Raw genomic sequence first — 22,932 nt, forward strand, 5'->3', positions numbered from 1 at the left:
TGGGTCAGGGAGCATCATTTACTCAAGATCCACACATACTCGTCACCATCAGATCACATTCACGCCATGTAATACAGGTGATACCTATTCCATTACTACCCACAATATCGTAGCCACTATCACTAACTTCACTATCACAATGGCATCATGTATTGCTTCCTGAGGCAATGCATGGGCCTTGAGTGTTGCTGGGACCTCTCACCATGTAAACATTATAAAAAAAAGGAAAAAGCAGATGCAGGAACAAGGCTGCGAGGGCGCCAACAGAACTATTAGTGGTTGTCGACACAAGACCTGTCAGCGAGGCCTGAGATGATAGGCAACAAAATACTGAGCTGGGAAGTGTACAGCGACAGAGGGCGTCCTGTACGACAAATGCAATTCATGTGAAGGCCGTTTGCAAGGTCAGAAGTAGTAGTTACAAGGTCCCAGACAACACTAACACATCCACCCACACTAGCATAATGACTCGCCTTGGCTCAGAGAAAGCACGCTGTCAGTTGGGAACAAATCTGATAGGCATCCTCAAGAAGCAACGAGGCTTCTCTTACTCCACAAGTAAAAAAAAAAGTAACCATTTGTCCTCTACCATGCATTCAGAAGGGTTCAAAGCAATAGTCTGTTCACACGGCAACGCATCACTGTCATCACACAAATATGAAAAAAGAAAAGAAAAAGTCCCACAGGCAATGCACACGAGGTTCAGTATGTCACTTGTACACACCTTTTTCACTGGTACACTCACTCGAGAAGGAGACGTCACCACTGGCGCACGCACGGCTACATCCAAAGTTATTTTTCTTGATTTTCACTTCACACGTCACGACTTCTTTGCTTAAAGTCAGTAGTGTCTTGTGTCATTGATCTGCTTGAGTCACCAGCATCCACACCCATTCACGGCATGTTTCTCGCCTCGTTTTGAACCACCAGACTCACCGCCACTGTTAACTTTCAATGCTCACAAAAGAAGGATTTTTAAGTCACTTAGGAAGCACAAAGTACAATTCATGCTTTGTAAAATGCACTATTGATAACGCAGGTGTTTTCAGCTTTTCAGGGCCATGTTCACGTTTGTAGGACACTTTTTTTTTTTTTTTTTCCATCCTTCCTAGATGTCACTATTCTGAAGTTTTCCCATTGGTCACTGCACATGAGTAAAACAAAATTCAATTGAATACATTAACAAGAGTGTTTCTTTTGTGAACATGGAGATACTGGTAGAATGCATACAATGTTTATCAATCTCTGCAAAGTATTCTGACTACAGTCAAGTGCAGTTCATAAATTGCAATAATAACTATCATTACATCTACTTTTAATAACAAATTAATATAAAAAGTTTCACACATTCACTCTTGTCATAAATATACATACATACATACATACACATATACACATGTCCACCCACGCGTCCGTCCATGCATGCGTCACACACACGCGTCAATAGAAAATATGTTCATGGACAGCATACTATCACGTGCACCTTGGCCACTCCCACGCACACGGACCGCACACAATGCACTCTACAACGAGCACACACTTGGCTGACCCTATTGCCGACACAGCCTCTCGTGAGAAATAAACTAACAAAGCTGACTAATCCTTGATCACATATTAGAAAAATGATGGCAAAAAAGTACTTGAGCTATTAAAGATACAAGGGAAGGGCCAAAACAACTACACTTGGACTCATAATTCAGACAAGACAAAAAAAAAAAAAGTAGTTTCCCATGAGTTTTCCCAAAATCTCCACCTTCAAAGGTGCATGTCAGCTAACAATGAAAACAAACAAGGTCATACTGCCTGTAAATTGTTTTTTTTCTGGCTTCTTGATGCAAAATGTTAAATATTTTGATCACCAAACTTTGGCAAAACAAACACCTGCCACAGAGCTCTTCACACAGGAAATATAAATTTTACATATTTGTTGGCAAGTTGTGAGCCAAGCAGCCAATGATGAACTGAGCTCCAATATTTTTATAATTTCGATAAAGGAAAACCAACACTTGAATGTGGCTTAAACAAATCCTTGTACCCCCAATACAGGCAACCATTATTGCCCAAACAAATTCTTGTTTCTTAATAACCCATTTGGACCACAATACAGAAATGAACACCTGAATTCTAAACTCTATGTACACACTGCCATCTTGATATGACAAATTGACTTAGCATGTAAATTCTCAATTTACTTTCTACAGATAAACATTTGTCTAACTGAAGATTTGATACTCAACTTAGCAGTTTTTACTTTCCTAAAAAGCTACACATCAAAATTTATTACTGAAAAAAAGAAAAAAAATCAACCGAACCTGTCTCAAAAGTCTGATTCAATTTTCCTTAAAACCCGCGGCCTCCCTCGGCCCACTGCTGGCGGCCATAATGCCGCCCCCGTGATCCACGACCGGCTGTAACACCGTCAGCTGCTGCACAGACACCAGTCCTCACAGAAATTTAGTCTTCAGCCATATTTACATCATCATCCTCACTACTTCCTGACTAATAATCAGAGACAATTAAGCAACACTATATTCTCTCACATAATATTTGGTTCATCAGTTTCACAGCTTGAAGAATAGGTGTTGGAGGTATATATATATATATATATATATATATATATATATATATATATATATATATATATATATATATATATATATATATATATATATATATATATATATATGTATACTAAAGATTACTCAAAAGAATGTAACTAAAGATAAAGCTCTGCATCCTCAAGTAAGTGTTTGCAAATACCTTTTTCACCAGAATGGAAACTTCCGGAGGAGCGGAGAAGAGGAATCAGAGAAAAGAAATATGCGTTTACATTCTCAAAGCAGCTCAGGAATATTCACACAATAATTAAAACATTACAGCTATGAAATCATCTTCTTATCTACCCTATAATATAACTAGAAGTATAATTTTAATAAACTGGGTTTTGCCATACTGAACATGATCAGTAAGTAATCAAGCTCCACGGTGCAATACAACTCACCACAAATATATGGCAATGGCATCACTGTGTGTGTGTGTGTGTGTGTGTGTGTGTGTGTGTGTGTGTGTGTGTGTGTGTGGAAGCAAACCAACAAAGTGGAATCAATGCAAGACTCAAGGAAACACTCACAGGAAAGTCACAAACAAATACACATACTAAGGGTGGGCATGCAGGAGTGTTCCCCGCGGCGGGCATCCTGCCACCCGCCACACACGGGAACCCTGCACACATAATGTACTCGTGTGTGTGTGTGTGTGTGTTGGGGAGAAGGTAGAATTGTAAACATAACACATATATAACAAAACTGATACCATCTCTTGCAGCCCAGCACTACCCTGGGCCACAGGACACACACAGCAAAACCCTGACCATATCGGACTGAGGGGAGGGAGCCACTTTTGGGCAAAGCAAAATTTTCAGCCACTGACGGAAGCCAAAGAATACTGTGTCATGCAGAAGAGACGATGAAGTGAGGAGACGATCATGATGTGAACAGATCAGAAGAAGGAAACATTTCAGAGTCAATGACAGGGTAAACCTTGCCATGTGAGGGGTGTAAGGACAGCCCTGGGATAGCTCTACAGTTCTGTACAGAGGACAGCCTGAGGGCTTGATATTACAGGACTATGGGGTTTGTTGTTGACCTGCAAACCCCAAGATAACATGATTGATTAATTGATTTATAGAGGTGGGTAGTCAAGGCCCCGCAACTACAGCGGTCATATGGCGCCCCGAGAGGACCTCTGGTGTCTTGGCAATGTAAGTTAAAGAACTGAGAACAAATGTAGATCATGGCATTTTTTTTTTTAATTTGTATTAAAAGTTTAATCAAATTGTGATAACTCTGGTTCCAGAGTCCAAGTTATGATAGAAAAGCATGAAAATCCAGTACTGTCCACAAAGGAAAATATAGAGAAATTCTAGTGAGATAGGTGAGCATGGAGGAAGAGATGCAACTGAGCAGTAAGAAATCTATCAGTAATGATCTACATTAGATAAATGTGGACCTGGAATGAGGTACAAGAGGAGGGTTGAATGTAGTGGAAATGAGCAACCTGACAGCAGAAGCTGACAAGACAAGAAGGCAAGAGCAATGATGTGTGGAAGAAGTGTGTCGTGGGTGACAGCACAAGGACGTGAAGTCTAGAATGTTGGAATGAGAAAAGTGACGTCAAAGTGTCCTGGCCATGGGAAGAGTCAGCACAATGAGCTGGTAAGGCTCAGGAGTAGTAGGACAGCTGGAGTAGGGGTGCTGTGTTGCTCTTGCAGGAGGGAGCACAATGACAAGGACTGAAGGTTTCTGCCATGGCCGTCTCCTCAAAGGTCATTTCAAAAAATAACAAATAACATTCAAACAAACTAAATCTTGTTATAGTGAAGTCCGACATAGAGAGGTTTACCATTATGTGTATTAACCCTTACACCCTTAGGAAACATTGAAAACTATAAATTCCAGTCTTGAACGGCACACTGCCTCTCATGAAGCTGTGCCAACGTGTTCCTTACTTAGTCACTGTCTCTCATTTACTAATTTGTCTCATCAAACTTACAATTTAAGAGAGTGTTCTTAAACGTATATTACCAAGTTTTTTTGTCTTTTATCCTTTAATGAAGTCAACTGAAATGTGGCTTCCCTGGACATCTAAGTCTTAAGTTCCAACTTTTATTTACAGAATCAGAGAAGGGAATCCTGTTGAACTTTTTTATATATATATTTTAGTGCAAATTCATTCTGGGCTAAATATCTAACTGCCAATCTTTCAAACAACTAATTCATAATGTACCTATGCCCAAAACTCAACAATTTAGCCATTCTGGTGGAAAATCTAAGATGTAATATAATATGTGTGATATAACTTGATGTGGTTAAGTGTGATGTGGAGAGGTTAGGTGTGATGTGGGAAGGTGTGACGTGGTGTGGGTAGGTGTGGTGTGACATGATGTGGTGATGTGATGTAGTGTGGACAGGGAAGTGGAGGAGTTATGTGGTATAATTACAGTATGTGGTGATGTGACATGGTGTGAGAATGTGAGGTGGTAACATTGCAACGCCTAAGTGTGTGTGTGTGTGCGTATGTCTTGTGTGTGTGTGTGTGTGTGTGTGTGTGTCGCATATTCCTTGGCTCATTACAGATAAACTGGTGCAAGTGAGGGTGTGTTCTGCCTTCAAAAGTACATTCTATTTATATATTAGTCAGAGAACACCAAAATTTTGCAGCCGAGGGGGTAAAGTGACGGAACTTGTATTAGAAGATGGAGCAAAACGGGGAATGTCTGTCACGCGCAGAAAAATGAACTCACCGATACACGCCTTTACAGAAACTCTCGCTCTCTGTTCTCATTCTCTCACTCTTGTTCATGCTTTCGTTTTCGTTTGTTACCTCTCTCTCTCTCTCCTCACATTTTTTCCTGCTTTCTTTCATTTCTCCTTTTACTTCCCTATTTTCTCTCTCTCTAATCACCTTGAGAACATTTAATCCCTTTCCCCATTTTTAGTTTAGGTTATGGTTGGCCCGGCCTGCGAGTTATGAATGTTACTGGAGGTCAATGCTTGTCAACACCTCGACGAGAGAAAAAGGGAATGCATAACTTGTAGGGGACACTATTATTAATGCACACACTTTGAAATTCAGTGTTAAATGATCCTGGCAGAGTTATGAATGAGCTCTAAAAGATTCTCAATGGTACACTCAGCCACTTGTGTTGCAGTTATTAAGTAATGTTGGGGTCATAGTACACTAGGGTCTGTATTCTTAAACGTATTGCCCAACCGACCTCTTGCAGACTCCTTATGTTCTTATGTTCTCAGTTTGCCTGTTAGAAAAGCCTCTTGTGGAAGGTGCTGGGCTTTTCATGGACTGTTTTGTGATCCTAGTGATAGATGAACTGAACAGAACGGAAAAATCGCATATGAAAACCCAGTTAATCTTCTCTGCGGCCTTTGGAAATGGTCGTAAAGGAAGCCCAATGCGTTTAAAAATTTGGTCGTAGGCTGCATGTGGTCTCTGTGCTCATCGCTGAGGTGGATCAGGAAAAGTTGGGAAGTTTCGTTTAGTCAGCGCAACATCTGTGGTCATATGCCGTAGAGAGACAGAAGGGGAAGGAATTATAGAAGGGAACAGATCCCAGGAGACGGGACACAACCCCCGATTAATACCTGGTACCCATTCACTGCTGGGTGGACAGGGGTGTAGGGTATCGGAAAAGCCGCCCAAATTTCTCAACTCCGCCCGGAAATCGAACCTGGGCTCTCTCGGTGGATCAGGTTGTGGTGGACTTGGTATCTCATCAAAAATTGGATTAGGTTGTGAAGGACGTGGTATCTCATCAAGAAGTAACGCATAACAAACAAGGACAAGGAATCGCTGCAGCATGTACTCTCAAGGCAGAACACACCCAAAGTTGGCACCGATAAAAAACAAATTCATTAAAGTTATGCACCAAAACTGTTCTTTTACACTCATCATTTCATTAAAAGTTAACTAATAAAACTCTTCTTAACAAAATCTTTTTTTTTTTCTTTTTTTTTATGAGTTTTGTCGATAGCCTCCTGTGGACACCAGCTGGACATAGAGGTTCATGAAGTGACTGACTATGTTAGGAGAGATTTATAGTCATTAGGGGATGATGGAAGTGCATCTTTTGACTTTATAAATCACGGTTTTCAGATTGTTGTGAAGCGACTGTTACAGGAAAGAGAGAGCGAGAGAGAGAGAGAGAGAGAGCAGTGTAAGGAGTAAAAGTTGACTCTAGGAGTACTGTTACACAGATTTGGGAAGAACAAAGTATGTAAGTTTTAATATACTCTGTGAAAAGACTTTACATATTTCATTATATGTAGAGCAAATCAAATGACGAGGACGTACTCTCCTGGACATCAGATATTACTAACTAGGGACATGACGTAACTTTTTGTGACGGGTTCATGGCCAATCTTTCCATCAGGCAAAATGTGTAATTGCAGCTGGATTTTTACATAACATCCTGGACTTAAAGCTTACAAGTCCATCCACAGCCAGATTATTTATACTTGGCTGTGCACGGCAAACAAGGCTGTGAGTGCATGTCCCAAACGATCTTTAAAATATTCTAAAGCCACAGGGATTGGTACACCAGGTTGCGATTTAGTATTTTGCTTTTAACTCATGACAAGAAACCATAAAAACAAACTCGTGGTGCCAATGAAAATAATCATCATTTTATTCACTAAAACTCACTAAAAATGACCTTGTGATATACTGATGTCCAGGCGTGGAAAGTACCCCAAATAACACAATAAACGCGGCTTCTGGAAAAAGTCCCATAATGACAAAGCTTTATAGGTTCCTAGCTTTATAGAAATGTACTTCAGCGTCCAGCGGGTCCTGTTAGAAGTTGAACCCTCCCTGCGGGGGGGCGCCAGCTTCCGGGTTGAACTGGAACTGGTTGCCCGACTCGTCCACGGGGGGCGCCACCTTCGAGTCCTCCTCCTCACCCCCGAAGTAGTGCTCAATGATCTCAAAGGCCTTCTGGTAGATCTCAAGGTTCTCATGGCTTTGCAGGAACTCGATCTTGTCCAAGCCTGTCGCAAATTGAGGTGGTGTAAGGAAGAGCGGTACGGTTTCACTAATAACACACACACACACACACACACACACACACACACACACACACACACACACACACATACAGTCAAACTCAAGGTTCTCGTGACTTTGAAGGAACTCGATCTTGTCCAGAACTGCCACAAACTAAGGTGGTGTTAGACTTAGCACTACTCTTTCACTATAACACACACACAATTACACACACAATGTCAATCTCAACGTTCTCATTACTTTGCTGGAACTCAATCTCGTCCTGGCCAGTCAGAAATTGAGGCGCTGTTAGGCCGAGAGCAACTGTTTCACTGATAACACACACACACACACACACACACACACACACACACGAGAAGGCAAAAATGTGAGGAAGAAGAATGGCAGGAAGAAACAAAGATGGGAAGAAAGAAATAATGGAGAGACAAGGACACACACCCACACACCCGCACACACTCACCATAGCACTCCTCCACCAGCACAGCGTAGGGGTTCACGCCGAAGGTTGTCTTGGCCTCCTGTTCACCCAGCTGCAGGATGTTCTGGATGCCGTTCAGCGCCACCTGCACTATCTTGGCGTCCATCACCGTCAGCAGGTCGCACAGAGGGGCTATGCATCCCTGGGAGACAAGGAAGATATTATATATAAGAGGTTTTGGGAGACATTAACCTTTCCTCCAAGATGGTCCGAAGTTCTCATTTCTATTTGGGTTTCTTCTACCACTTGACTTTCACAATGCTTTTTTTTTTCTTTTACACCAAAGGATACAGCTCAAGGGCAACAAAAAGGGTACACACACACACACACACACACACACACACACACACACACACACAAAAAAAAAAAAAAAAAAGACCGCTCCTTGCCGCTCCCACAAAAGTAAAAAGTAAAGAGTAGCCAAGAGAGAGGTCAATTCCTTTCACACTTTATGCATAACTTTATAAGCAAGTAATAAGCCAAAAAGTATATTCCCCTTACATTCTTTGCATTATTTTTCATTATAATAACTACAATTCTATTTTTCCACAAAATTCGTAGATATCTTAATTAAAAATCCTCCTTGTGTTAGTGTTGATGGCCCAATATAAAAAAACAAGCTGCAAGATATGAGGTAGGAATGAGTAGTGCTGACCAAAACTACAAATTTAACCCAACATAATAAATAATGAAAGACTTCGCTACTTTAAAAATTGTAGAGCTATTAACCCTTTCATTGCTAAGTGCTTGCAACGAGACCATCCCCCCAGGCGCACTCGGGCACCCCAGTAGGAGAAAGGGATCTCTTTTAACCACTGTATCTCAAAAACTATTCATCACAGCTACAAAACAAAAACACCATTGGAAAGAGGAGGCCAAGATCTATAAGATTTGGTAATGTAAGCCTCTCCTGCGAACATACAGGCACGTTCAGGGGGTGTTGCCTGTGAAGACGTACATTTATGCATGCGTGACGGTCAGCCATATTGAGGCAACTACTGAGTAGATGTCTTGATGGGGTGCTGGCAGGGTAGAATTGCCAACTGCAAAATTTACGACTATTTGGTCAAAATATCAGTTAGGTGGTAGGTGAAGCTATGCAAAAATGCCACTATATTGGTCAACAACATCCACCAGTTACTCGTCTTTAGATTTTCCGTGCTTTTCCACGCTAGGCTGATATGATTTTTCCACCAAATTTCGTGGAAAACCCACTGAATTGGCAATGTTGTGGTGTGAGAAAGTGTTGGAACACTTCCATATGCGGGAAATTTGAGTGCAACTGGAGGTTGCAGCGAGCATTTAGCACCACCGGCAAGTTACGCTGTGCTCGCTGCAAGCGTTTAGCAACGAAAGGGTTAAAACATCTAACAACACAACACAAATTAGAGAAGGTAAACAAAATCATGTGAGGGACTCTAACGTGTTCCACAAGGTATCTGATCTGCGCTGGGGTGCCGCCGGAGGTAGCGTTGGTGATGGCCCACGCCGCCTCCTTTCTCGTCTTGAACTCTGCCTTGCCCAGGATCTCAATCAGCACGGGGAAGATGTTGCAATCGATGACGGCTTGGATCTGCGGAAGACACACACGGTTACTGGACTGATTGATTGATTAATTGGACTGGAATCATGGCGCCACAACCGCCGGATAAAATGACAGCATAAAATCGTAAAATTATAAAAAGTTAAAAATGCACGGTTACTGGAGGTTCATATCATCAGTTATCTATTAAATTATCTACTTTGACACCTGGTATTATTTTTCTACCTTGCGTTACTCCGTCGTCTTCCTGTTGAGAACCTATTTCCCTCTTCAATATACACACACATGGTTACTGAAGGTTAAGATTTTCAACCATCTATTTCAAAACACTATTCACACCTGTATTTTCCCTCCTACTTTGTGATACTCTGTTGTTTTCCTGTTGAGAACCTATTTCCCTCTTCAATACACACACACATGGTTACTGAAGGTTAGGATTTTCAACCATCTACTTCAAAACACTATTCACACCTGTACTTTCCCTCCTACTTTGTGATACTCTGTTGTTTTCCTGTGGAGTCTTTTCCATCTTCAAACAGTGCATCTCAACCCTAAATTCTCATCGTGTGAAAGGCTTCTTACATTGTTGTCTTCCTGCCGAGAATCTATTTCCCTCTTCAAATAGCGCATCTCAATCCTAAAATTCTCTCACTGTGTCAAAGGCTTCTCTAGTTAACAAGTCTCTCCTAATAGCATCACCTTAGACTCAGTTCAAAGATATGAAACGTACTGAGGCAACATCTAGCACCACATCCCTCCACTTTCTTCCAGTCTCCAAAACTGTTTGATATTATTCACACACATTCTCACATACAAAAATACTGGTCAGGGTGTGAGGAAGAAATGGCCCTTTGTCAGAGTGTGTGAACGTTACCTGCGAGCGGTTGCCGGCGGTGATGTTTGATATTGTCCAGCAAGCTTCTTTGCGGATGGATTCCTTGGGAGACGACAGCAGGTGGAGGAGGCAGGGGAGCGCGGAACAGTTCAAAATAACCTGCGATGGGAAAAGAACAGTACATGAGTAAGAATAATTACTGAAAGTGTGCAAGATAAGAACAAAGAAAACAAAGAAGAAGAAGAAGCAAAGAACCAAGAAGAAAAAAAAGAGAAGATGAAGATGAACAAAGAAAATGAAAACAAAGAAGAAGAAAAAAAGAGAAAATGAAGAACCAAGAAAAAGAAGAACAGAGAGGAAGACCAAGAAGAAAAGAACCAAAAACAAGAAGAATCACGAAGAAAAAAAGATAAGGAAGAAGTAGTTTACGAAAAAGATGAACAAATAAACAAGAAGAATAAGGAGACAACAACAACAACAACAACACAGCCCCACCCACCTGTGTCTGGACGTCATCGCCGGTTACAATGTTGCCAACCGCTCTGAGCGCCGCCGCCACCACGCTGTGTTGATTGAACCTGAAAAAGGGCAACGTTGCTTCTCAATGTCCGAGAAACACACCACCCTTATCATGCCGCCCCATCTCCCATAGCCAAGGATCAGCCAGGGCTTTCGACAAGGGAACTTTTGATGCCCCTTGAGTCGAAATTACATGTCAAAAGCAGATTAAAAACGGTGAGGAAATATGAATCAGACAGAAGAGATTAGGCCATGAAGTGGGTGATGCTGCTGTCCAGACCCATACATTGTTTTTGTTTTGATTTTATAGTGGAGGAAACAGCTCAAGGGCAAAACATAAAGATACAAAAAAAGCCTGCTATGAACTGCTCTGCTAAATAAAACAAAATGAGTATAAACTGCTATGCTAAATAAAACAAAATGACTATGAACTGCTCAGCTAAATAAAACAGAATGAGTAACAAAAACAGTCAATATACATCTACTTATGCTCTGAGAAATAGGCTAGACCCTATACTCCAAGAAATACTCACTGACAAGGGAAAATAAGGCCATCACACAAAAATAAGTAATAACAAGGATGCTAAACAATAAGAAATAAAAATCACTCACATTAGCAGCTCAACCAGTCTGCGGCACACCCCAGCATCAATGACGGCCTGTATCTTCTCATTGGGCCCGTCACTGAGGTAGCTGAGGGCCCAACAAGCATCTGCCAGCACATCGGCGTCGCTATGGAACAGGAGCCGCGACAGCACGGGGAGGCAGGGTGAGACACGGGCGAAGTCTGGGGGCGGGTTCTTCCCCCGACACAGGTTACTGAGAGCCCACACAGCATTGCGGGTCATGGAGAGGCGAGTTGACTTACTGAGGAGCCTGGAAAGTGTATGATGTTGGTTAGAGGAAGGTCACTTTTAATGCTGACTCACTGTACTTAAGGCACAGGGATATTTATAGATGGTGTGCTGAGATGGTTTGGACACATGATGAGAATGAATGAGAATGTATTTGTGAAGAGAGTGAATGAGGAAGGATTGAGGGAGAGGGTGTCAGGGGAAGACCACCTGTGAAATGGATCAATAAGGTGAGAAAGTACTGGAGCGAGAGAGTTGGGAGCAGCAGGAATGAGTGTGCTGCAAGGGAGTGCCAGAACGGGGAGATATGGAGACAATTCTGCCACAGTCACCCCCTGGAGGGAAGTTACCATGAGGGAGCATGAAGGGATGATTGAGATCAGAGAAATTAATGTCTTGGGTCTTTTTGGGGGTTAGAGAGAGACCAAGATTTAAACAAGTTCTATAAGTAAATAAGTAAAGATATGAGTACCCAGTAAGCTTGACTAGTTTTGGGGTATGATGTCAGACCAAGGGTTAATATGTATATGGGTTAAGATACAGGGGCCTGGAGATATAGATAGAAAACAATCTCTGCAGTCTGGGGAGTCACTCCTTTGCCTATCCTTCTGATGACATATACATGACATAATACAACAAAACACAACTGTCATAATAAGTTCTGCTAAGGAAACAACACCCCCAACTCACTGTAGTAAAGGCATAAGGATATTTTCAGATAAAACATAATCTCTGCAGTCTGGGGAGTCGCCGGCAATGTTCCCGAGGGCCCACACCGCCTGCTCTTGGACGTCTTCGAAGTCTGAACTTAGGAGACGGATGAAGATGGGCACAGCGCCGGCCTCTATGACGATGCGAGTCTGCGAGCTGGTCCCTGAGGCGATGTTGGTGAGGGCCCACGCCGCCTCGAACTGGAAAAACACAAGACTCGTCACCCGCAATACCACTTGCTAAAAAACATCCTACAAGTGTCTCAAAGTGCTCCTCACCTGCAGGGTACAGTGGCCATCTCTTTGGAGGAACTCAACAAACTTGGGAACGATTCCGGTCTGGATAACTTCATCTATGGGAGGGTTGGGCTCCCGGGAGAGTAACTTTCTGAACTTCTGTGTGGCGTTGAGCTGCGCCTCCAGGTCGTCACTGTACAGCACCTGCACCATCTCCGAGGTTATGAGGCTGCCGCCCACCACCGTCCCTTGCTGGTTGCTCTCCTGAAGGGAAGATTGGGGTTAGAGAAATGAACTGATATAAAAGTAAAGATATAGGAGTTAAAATATATCAGGGTTAAGACATATGAATTAGGAAGTAGGGGCTATGGTATATAAGGGTTAATATACAAAAAATAATCAAATAAGTAAATAAATAAAGATTGAAAGCCCTCCCCATTACTGTCCCCTGATGGTTGCTCTCCTGAAGGGATGGTTGAGGTTAGAGAAATTAATGTCAAGGGTCTTATATAAAAGTAAATAAATAAAGATTGAAAGCCCTGCCCATTACTGTCCCCTGATGGTTGCTCTCCTGAAGGGATGATTGAGGTTAGAGAAATTAATGTCAAGGGTCTTTTTGGGGTTTACAGAGAGACCAAGATTTAAACAAGCTCTATAAGTAAATAAGTAAATAAATAAAGATTGAAAGCCCTGCCCATTACTGTCCCCTGATGGTTGCTCTCCTGAAGGGATGGTTGAGGTTAGAGAAATTAATCTCTTGGGTCTTTTGGGGGGTTACAGAGAGACCAAGATTTAAACAAGTTCTATAAGCAAATAAGTAAATAAATAAAGATTGAAAGCCCTGCCCATTACTGTCCCCTGATGGTTGCTCTCCTGAAGGGATGGTTGAGGTTAGAGAAATTAATGTCAAGGGTCTTTTTGGGTGTTACAGAGACCAAGATTTAAACAAGTTCTATAAGTAAATAAGTAAATAAATAAAGATTGAAAGCCCTCCCCATTACTGTCCCCTGATGGTTGCTCTCCTGAAGGGAAGATTGAGGTCAGAGAAGTTAATGTCTTGGGTCTTTTATGGGGGGTTACAGAGAGACCAAGATTTAAACAAGTTCTATAAGTAAATAAGTAAAGATATGAGTGCCCAGTTTGTTTGGTTAGTTTTGGGGTAGGAAGCCAGACCAAGGGTTAATATGTATATGGGTTAAGATACAGGGAGTTAGGATACATAAGAATAATTATATAAAGGTTAAGATATATAAAAAAATAATCAAATAAGTAAATAAAAGATATGAAAACCCTGCCCTTTACTGTCCTCTGCTGGTTGCTCTCCTGAAGGGAAGGTTAGAGTTTTTTTTTTTTTTTTTACAGCAAAGAAGACAAGGGCACAAAAAAAATAAAAAAAAATAATGAAGGAAAAAAATAGCCCACTACTTGCTGCTCCTAAAAAGATTACAAAGTGGCCAAAAGAGAGGTCAATTTCGGGAGGAGAGGTGTCCTGATACCTAAAACCTCAGATCTTTTTTTGAGTCAGGGAGATAGTGCAAGAGACCGACCATGAGTTAAACAAGAAGTACACAGTATAAAAAATAAGATAATATATAAAAAGTTGTGAGAACCCTGCCCACTACCATTGCTCTCCTAGGGGAAGGTAATGTAAGAGCAGTGAACATCTTGCGTCATTGAAAAGGCAAAAAAAAAACAGTATAGAAACTTAAGATGAAAAAGGAAAAAAGAAAAAGGAAAAAGAAGAAGGATAAGAGACCCAGACAGTCATCATCATCATCATCATCATTTTGTTTAACGTCCATTTTCACTCTTCCTGAGCGGCTGGACGTTGTATGGCTCTCCTCAATTCAGAAATCGATCCATTTTTAGTTTTTGCGCAAGATTCTCCAGGTGCATGCCCTTGCTAACCCACAACCACCAATTTTAAGTGGTGGCCTTAGCCTTTGCCTGAACGAAAAAGGCAAACCCAAGGAAAGACTAAATCAGGGAGTGCCGTAACAAAGTCAGAACTCACCCCGACACAGAACTGAACTGGACACATGAAAGGCGAGGGTCAAAAAAAGCTACACACTGATCCCCCTTCCAGCAGTACACAATCCTCTTAGCTTAGAATCAACTCCTCACTGATCCTCCTCCTTACTGATCCTCCTCCTCCCCACCACCACCATTGGCTGATCATCGTAATAAAGAGCCGCGTATTTACTGGTTTCTGGCCCATAACTATTGCCAAGAAGCACCAATAATTAACCATTTAAACGATAACCATAAATGAAGGCAGTTATTTGGGTGAGGAAAGCAGTTTTTGGGTCAGAAATCAGCAGAGTACGACAACCTGGCAATGTTGCGGGCCACCTCACGACCCATCAACCGAGACGCCACACTTGCCTGGTTCATGGAGGCCTCGACGGTCTCGTCCTCGCCAAGCCCTGCCGTCAAGTCGTTTACATTCCGGCGCTTCGCGAGTTGCTGTTCTCTCTTCTGTTTCCTCAGCTGTACGCCTTCCTCCTCCCGCCGCCTCCTCATCTCGGCGGAGTCTAAGCCTTGGTTCTTGTAGCGATACTTGTGCTGTGATGGCCCCGACATCTGAAAAGCAGCTCCATCAGCACCCAGGTCTTGCAAGGAAACAATAAGGTGGATTTTCCTAAACATATCTATCTACTCTCTTTTCTGTACCCTTCCCACTTTCTTCTCCTTTCCTCTCCCTCTCTTCCATCTTTCTTCTCTTTTCCTCCATCAACACCCAGTTCTTGCAAGGAAACAGTAAGATGTAAATGCTTAAACATGCAGTACTCTCTTCAGGATTGCAAGTTTCAAGTTTGCGATTCACCGAGTTTGCAATAGGGACCCAAAAACTTCGATTTTTATTGAAAACTGAAATTGCGATATGACCCGAAAGGAAAAGAAAAGGCTGCTAAAACTGGGTTTTTTCACACCTTGTTCTGGTCCTTGACTCCATTCTCGCTCTTACCCAACCCCCGGGCCTTTCCACTGGCAGCGGGAAACATGGTGAGTGGGATCCAGGCAGCCAGGCGCATGTATGCGAGCAGCCCCGACCACGCGCTGGGCCTGAGCAGCTGATGGGCGGCTGATGACGGCGATGGTGAGTGTCAGCAGCGTGGCCCCCGCATTGGCGCCACCCAAACGGCATTTTCATTGGGGCCTGCGTGTGTGTAGCTGTGCCCATTGTGGGCCCAAGCTCCTCAATTTGCCAATTCTCATTCTCCACATGTTGCACGGGACCCCTTTCATTTCTTCAATCTCTTCTTTTTCAAAAAGAAGAGATGGGAGAAAAGAAAGGGGTCCCGTGCAACATGTGGAAAACAAGAATCGGCAAACTGAGAAGCCCAAGCCTACAACAAACACACACACACACACACACACACACACACACACACACACACACACACACACACACACACACACGGGCCCCGACAAAAACACCGTTGAGGCGGCGCCAATGCAAAAGCCATGCCACCAACACTCATCACCACCATCACCACCATCAGCCGCCCATCAGCTGCTCGGGCCCAGCATGCAGCCGGGGTCATCTGCATACATGCGTTTGGCCATCCGGATGGGTGGCCAAGCGCAAGATGTCGACGGTTTTCAATTTCCCCATGAGAATAATGGTTCAAAGTTTGCGATTTCAACATTTGCGACATGCAACATCAACCTATTTATCGCAACCTTGGAGACAGTGCTGTATTCTGATCCCATTACGACTCTTCCAAGGCCACAGAGAAGATTAACCGGGTTGTCATGGGTGATATTTCCATTCAAGATGCAGAAGCCATGTTAAAACTATCACCAAGATCACAAAACACACACACCCAGTTCTTGCAAAGAAGCAATAAGGTCCACAATTCATAAACATATCCAGCTCCCATTACATCTTAAACACAACTTCCTTAACACCCAGGTCTTGCAGGGAAATAACAGGGTCCATATTCTTAAACGTATCTATCAATTTCTATCAAGAGTGTGGAGTCGGAGTCACTAGTCGCTTACATTTGGTTGGCGTTGGAGTCGGCCAGTAAAAATATCTCTGACTACGATTCCTTTATGATGCGTGTGATGTGTGTGGCTGGGTGTGGAGTGGTGTGGTGGAGTGTGATGTGTGGCTGTGTGGTGTGGTGTGGTGTGTGGCTGGGTGTTGCGAGTGATGTGATGTGGCTGGGTGTTGCATGTGGTGTGGTGTGGTATGACTGGGTGTGGTGTGTGGTATGGCGTGGTTTAACTTCCCTACCACCACACTGCAGAAGAGGGAGAGGGGAAAGGCGTGGAGTCGGAATCTAAGTCACAACCTTAAAATTTCCTGGAGTCTAAGTCAATTTTTTTATATCCAACAGATCGGATGTGATAAAATTGATATGAGCCACAATAAAACACTTACACTGCTCTTCTTATCACTCATAATCACCCCATCAGTTAATTTTATGCTTGTTTATAAGTTTATTTGCCGTTTCCTGCCATTTCGTAACATCAAGCTTTTGTTTTAAGACGGCTGGATGACTGGAGCACAAAAAACACAATTAATATCACTTCTAACCACCATTCCAGCTTTTTTTATGTTCATTTAGCATTTCCAAAAACAACCTCACACACTCAAAATATAACCTAGTATACCCTTTTCTTGCTTATTTGACACTTTCAGACATTTTCCAGCATTAGGCTTTTAGTTAACCCGGTAGCAGCGACGGGCCAAATTTGTGGCTTTACCGTGTAGCAGCGACGGGCCAAATTTGTGGCTTTACCGTGTAGCAGCGACGGGCCAAATTTGTGGCTTTACCGTGTAGCAGCGACGGGCCAAATTTGTGGCTTTACCGTGTAGCAGCGACGGGCCAAATTTGTGGCTTTTACCGTAGCAGCGACGGGCCAAATTTGTGGCTTTACCGTGTAGCAGCGACGGGCCAAATTTGTGGCTTTACCGTGTAGCAGCAACGGGCCAAATTTGTGGCTTTACCGTGTAGCAGCAACGGGCCAAATTTGTGGCTTTACCGTGTAGCAGCAACGGGCCAAATTGTGCCATGATATAAACCCCAAAAAATAGATGATACATAATCTGATCACAAATGCTTTGATATGTATTATGAAATGGTTTGTGTGAGGGCAGATTTTTTCTCACTTTTCTCGCTTAGAGGGACCATTAAGAAATATGATCCCCGCTGCTACTGGGTTCATAAGGTGGAATGAAAACTGTGAAAACCCATCCTTTGACAGACTTCAAAAACAACCTTATATACCCACAATACATAAGCCAGTTGCTGAAGATTCCACTAGAGATCATTCAGGTATCAAACAAGGTCAAAACAACTACTATCAGATCTTATATGTATAAAAAATTACCAATCCCTTATGAAACACGAAAAGCTAGCTCCCACATACATGATCTATTCCAATTGCTTTATATTCCAATAAGGATCATTCACGTATTAGAAATTAAGCCATAACCACTCCTTGAACCAGACTTTCAGACCTTACAATCCCCAAAAAGTTACCCATTCTTTGTTAGACATCAAAAACGTTCTCATACACAAAATCTAAACCAGTTGCTTTAAATTCCAATATCAAGATCATTCAGGTATTAGAAATTAAGCCAAAACCACTCCTTGAACCACTCTCAGACCTTACAAGCCAAAAAAAATTCCCACTCTTTGTTAGACATTAAAACATTCTTATACACAACATCTAAACCAGTTACTTTAAATTCCAATATAAAGATAATTCAGGTATTAGAAATCAAGCCAAAACCACTCCTTGAACCAGACTTTCAGACCTTACAAGCCAAAAAAATTACCCTCTCTCTGTTACACATCAAAAACATTTTCATACACAAAATCTAAACCACTTGCTTTAAATTCCAATATAAAGATAATTCAGGTATTAGAAATGAACCCAAAACCACTCCTTGAACCAGACTCCCAGACCTTACAAGCCAAAAAAATTCCCACTCTATGTTAGACATTAAAAACATTCTTAAACACAAAATCCAGTTGCTTGTGAATTCTAGTAATAGGAGTTCAGGTATTAGAAATCTCCAGCAATCAGAAAACTCCATTAACCCAAAAAACACAACTTCCAGCCCTTATAAGCCAAATCCAGGTTAATAGGAGAGATAGACAAACACGCCCACAACAACCCACACCCACACCCACACCCACACACACACACACACACACACACACACAGATGGTTTACAAAGGACTTTTTAACCATTCTCAAGCTTCCATGTGACTCAGTTAACCCCTTGACTGTGGATTTCCTACCAGAACACCTCACTAAGCTACAGGAATGGAACAAAAAGTGGCTGCTACAGCTCAATGAAGAAAAATGTAAAGCCCTGCACCTTGGGAGGGGAAATCCAGCACACCAATACCACATGGCAAACACTCCACTATCCACCACAGAAGCAGAGAAAGACATGGGAGTGTGTGTTACCAGGCTACCAGTGAAGGCCAAATCTGTGCCAATCGCAGCGGACGGGTTAAGAAAGAATCACGTACAGGAACCATAAATGACCCACAGAAAGAGAACTATACAGAACATGACAGCTACAGAACACATACATGTCACAAATAAACTAGGTCAGAAATTAGCAACATGACCCATATCCACTCATATATCTGACCTAAATATATTATCTTTGACCCTAAAACACTAATAAAGGAAGCTACACAGAACATGACAGCTACAAAACACTTACAGGTCACAAATCAACTTAGGTCACAAATTAGCTAGTACATAACCCATTTCCACCCATATATCTGACCTCCACACATGACCCCTGACCTCAAAACACTAGTAAGGAGGAAGATTGGAGTACCCAGCAGGACGTGTAGAGAACAGGACGTAGGTAATATTGTTTTAAGCTTTCTGTCAAAATCCATCCCAGTCCTTCCTGCCATATATCTGACCTCCACATATGACCTCTGACCTCAAAATACTAACAAAGAGGGAAATTGACCTAAACTTGCTATCAGAATACCTCCCCTGTCCTTCCCTGCCATATACCTGACCTCAGCACATGACCCTCAACCTCAAAACACTGATTAAGAGGAAGACTGGTGCGTGCCTATAAGTCATGTGATTTATAGGTCAAAATCTTTTTCTTATTTTGCTGTCAAATTACATCCCTTTCCCCCCTGGAACCTCCCCCCCCCCACACACACACACACAATGTATGACGCACCACTAAAACTAGAGAAGTACAAGAGTATGTGAAACCAAGTAAGTGAACCAAGTAAAAGTTATTGTTCTCGTGGGGGCAATATTGGAGGCGCGTACTGAATATGCAACCTATTTCTGCGAGGAGATATTTCTCGCAACACCAGCTGGACCGCCGCCGCCGCCAGAGGAGGCTGCCCTTTAGTGAATATTATCCGAAAAAGACATAACTTGATAGCTACAAAATGTCAGAATCCACCCCTGGCCTCTCCTACCATATATCTGACCTCAGCTCAGGACCTTTGACCTTAAAATAGAAACCAGAAAGGAATATAGACCTCCAGGATGCTTAAATGACCCACAAAAAGGGAAACAGACAAAACATGATAGCTACACAATGACAGAATCCCTCCCTTTCTTTCCCTACCATATATCTGACCTCCACTTGTGACCTTTGACCTCAAAATAATAACTAGAGAGGAAATATGACCTACAGGAAGCATAAATAAAGTATAGGTAATAAAAGTATTCTAACCTTGCAGTCAGAAAGCATCCCCTTCATTCCCTGCCATATATCTGACCTCACCTCATGACCTGTGACCTCGAAATAGTAACTAGAAAGGAATAGTGACCTCCAGGATGCTTAAGTGACCTACAAAAAGGATAATAGGCATAACTTGATAGATACACAATGTCAGAATCCACCCCTGGCCTCTCCTACCATATATCTGACCTCAGCTCGTGACCTGTGACCTCGAAATAATAACTAGAAAGGAATAGTGACCTCCAGGATGCTTAAGTGACCTACAAAAAGGATAATAGGCATAACTTGATAGATACACAATGTCAGAATCCACCCCTGGCCTCTCCTACCATACATCTGTCCTCAGGTCGTGACCTGTGACCTCGAAATAATAACTAGAAAGGAATAGTGACCTCCAGGATGCTTAAATGACCTACAAAAAGGATAATAGGCATAACTTGATAGATACACAATGTCAGAATCCACCCCTGGCCTCTCCAACCATATATCTGACCTCAGCTCGTGACCTTTGACCTTAAAATAATAACCAGAGGGGAATACTGACCTCTAGGACGCTTAAATGACCCACAAAAAGGGAAACAGACAAAACTCGATAGCTACACAATGTCAGAATCTATCCCTTTCCTTCCCTACCATATATCTGACCTCCACTCGTGACCTTTGACCTTAGAATAATAACTAGAAGGGAATATTGACCTCCAGGACGCTTAAATGACCCACAAAAAGGGAAACAGACAAAACATGATGGCCACACACCGTATACATGTCACAAACCCGTACACGTCAGAACAAAGCTACATGACCCACTCCCACCCATATAAATGACCTCCATACGTGACCTCGACCTGTGGAAAGCAATATAAACGAGGTCAGGAGGTCACGGAGGTCAGGTCAGCCCCAATGTGACATCTGCTAGCACATTAAGTCAAGGCCGGCCATTATTCCCACCCTTTTGCCGTTTTTCTCCCTTTCTCCCTCTCCCTGGACGCCCTCGAGCTCCCAGGGAAGAGATTAAGGCTCCTCCCCGCCATATTTACCTTTGTGGACGTTCCCGTAAGAAAGAAAAAGGATAATGGAGGTAAAATAATGGAGTGTTGTTGTGCCTCCCTTCCTCGGCCTGCAGCAGCTCTGTCACTACCTCTATAGTTCCAATACTCCATGCAAGCCTTCCTCTCAACCCTATTTTGCCTCTTCACGCCCTTATTTTGTTTTGTTATTATTAAGGATGATTCTATTTATATATATTTTTCACATTTTCTATTTTGCCTCTTCACGCCCTTATTTCGCCTTTATATATACTCTTTCTCCTCGGTATATTGTTTTGTTAACCTCATATTATTAAGGATGATTCTAATTTATATATATTTTCACATTTTTGGACCTGCAAGCCTTCCTCTCAACCCTATTTTGCTTCTACACGCCCTTATTTCGCCTTTATATATACTCTTTCTCCTCGGTATATTGTTTTGTTAACCTCATATTATTAAGGATGATTCTAATTTATATATATTTTCACATTTTTGGACCTGCAAGCCTTCCTCTCAACCCTATTTTGCTTCTACACGCCCTTATTTTACCTTTATATCTACTCTTTCTCCTCGTTATATTAAATTTTCATCTCTAATTTATACATATTTTTACATTTCTGGACCTGCAAGCCTTTTTCTCAACCCTATATTTTGCCTCTTCACGCCCTTATTTCGCCTTTATATCTACTCTTTCTCCTCGGTATATTGTTTTGTTAACCTCATATTATTAAGGATGATTCTAATTTATATATATTTTCACATTTTTGGACCTGCAAGCCTTTTTCTCAACCCTATTTTGCTTCTACACGCCCTTATTTCGCCTTTATATCTATTCTTTCTCCTCTGTATATTGTTTTGTTAACCTCATATTATTAAGGATGATTCTAATTTATATATATTTTCACATTTCTGAATCTGCAAGCCTTCCTCTCAACCCTATATTTTACCTCGCCCTTATTTCTCCTTTCTATCTACTCTTTCTCCTCGTTATATTGTTTTGTTAACCTCATATATTATTAAGGATGATTCTAATTTATATATATTTTCACATTTCTGAATCTGCAAGCCATTTAACTCAACCCTATATTTTACCTCGCCCTTATTTCTCCTTTCTATCTATTCTTTCTCCTCGGTATATTGCTTTGCTAACCATATTATTATTAAGGAAGATTCTAATTTCTATATATTTTCACATTCTGACCTCTCCTCGAGTCTATTTTACCTCTATACGTCCTTATTTTGCTACTAATTCCTCTCTTTCTCTATATAAAATTTCAATTCAACTCAATTCTTTATTTTTTTACATTTACATATTCCTCTCAAGTGTATACGCCCATATTTTACCTCTAAACGCCCTCATTTTGCTATTAAATCTACTCTTTCTCGTCTTTAAGTTTATAATATTCATTTTGTAACCTCGTAATATATTGATGCAAACTCAT

The 22,932-nt window shown here is 41.9% G+C and overlaps 1 protein-coding gene across 3 annotated transcripts; it reads right to left on the minus strand.

Annotated features, from left to right (window-relative positions):
- Positions 1-21,611, minus strand: LOC127002938 (importin subunit alpha-7-like). Of its 3 annotated transcripts, XM_050869243.1 has the most exons (11): positions 16,763-16,907; positions 15,140-15,337; positions 14,063-14,077; positions 12,797-13,003; positions 12,498-12,718; positions 11,566-11,829; positions 10,934-11,012; positions 10,474-10,593; positions 9,480-9,629; positions 8,039-8,198; positions 1-7,562 (listed from the first exon to the last, which is right to left on the minus strand). In XM_050869243.1, exons 2-11 carry the CDS (start codon positions 15,335-15,337, stop codon positions 7,369-7,371), a joined length of 1,608 nt encoding a protein of 535 aa, XP_050725200.1. In that variant the 5' UTR covers positions 16,763-16,907; the 3' UTR covers positions 1-7,368. The 3 variants fall into 3 exon arrangements, with proteins under 3 accessions (XP_050725200.1, XP_050725199.1, XP_050725198.1); XM_050869242.1 differs by lacking the exons at positions 14,063-14,077; positions 16,763-16,907 and adding an exon at positions 21,500-21,611 and having other exon boundaries at positions 12,797-13,018; XM_050869241.1 differs by lacking the exon at positions 14,063-14,077 and having other exon boundaries at positions 12,797-13,018; positions 16,763-16,905.
- Between the last annotated feature and the right edge of the window lie 1,321 nt (positions 21,612-22,932).

The sequence above is a fragment of the Eriocheir sinensis genome, chromosome 24, assembly GCF_024679095.1.
Source record: "Eriocheir sinensis breed Jianghai 21 chromosome 24, ASM2467909v1, whole genome shotgun sequence".
In the NCBI taxonomy this organism is placed as follows: domain Eukaryota; kingdom Metazoa; phylum Arthropoda; class Malacostraca; order Decapoda; family Varunidae; genus Eriocheir; species Eriocheir sinensis.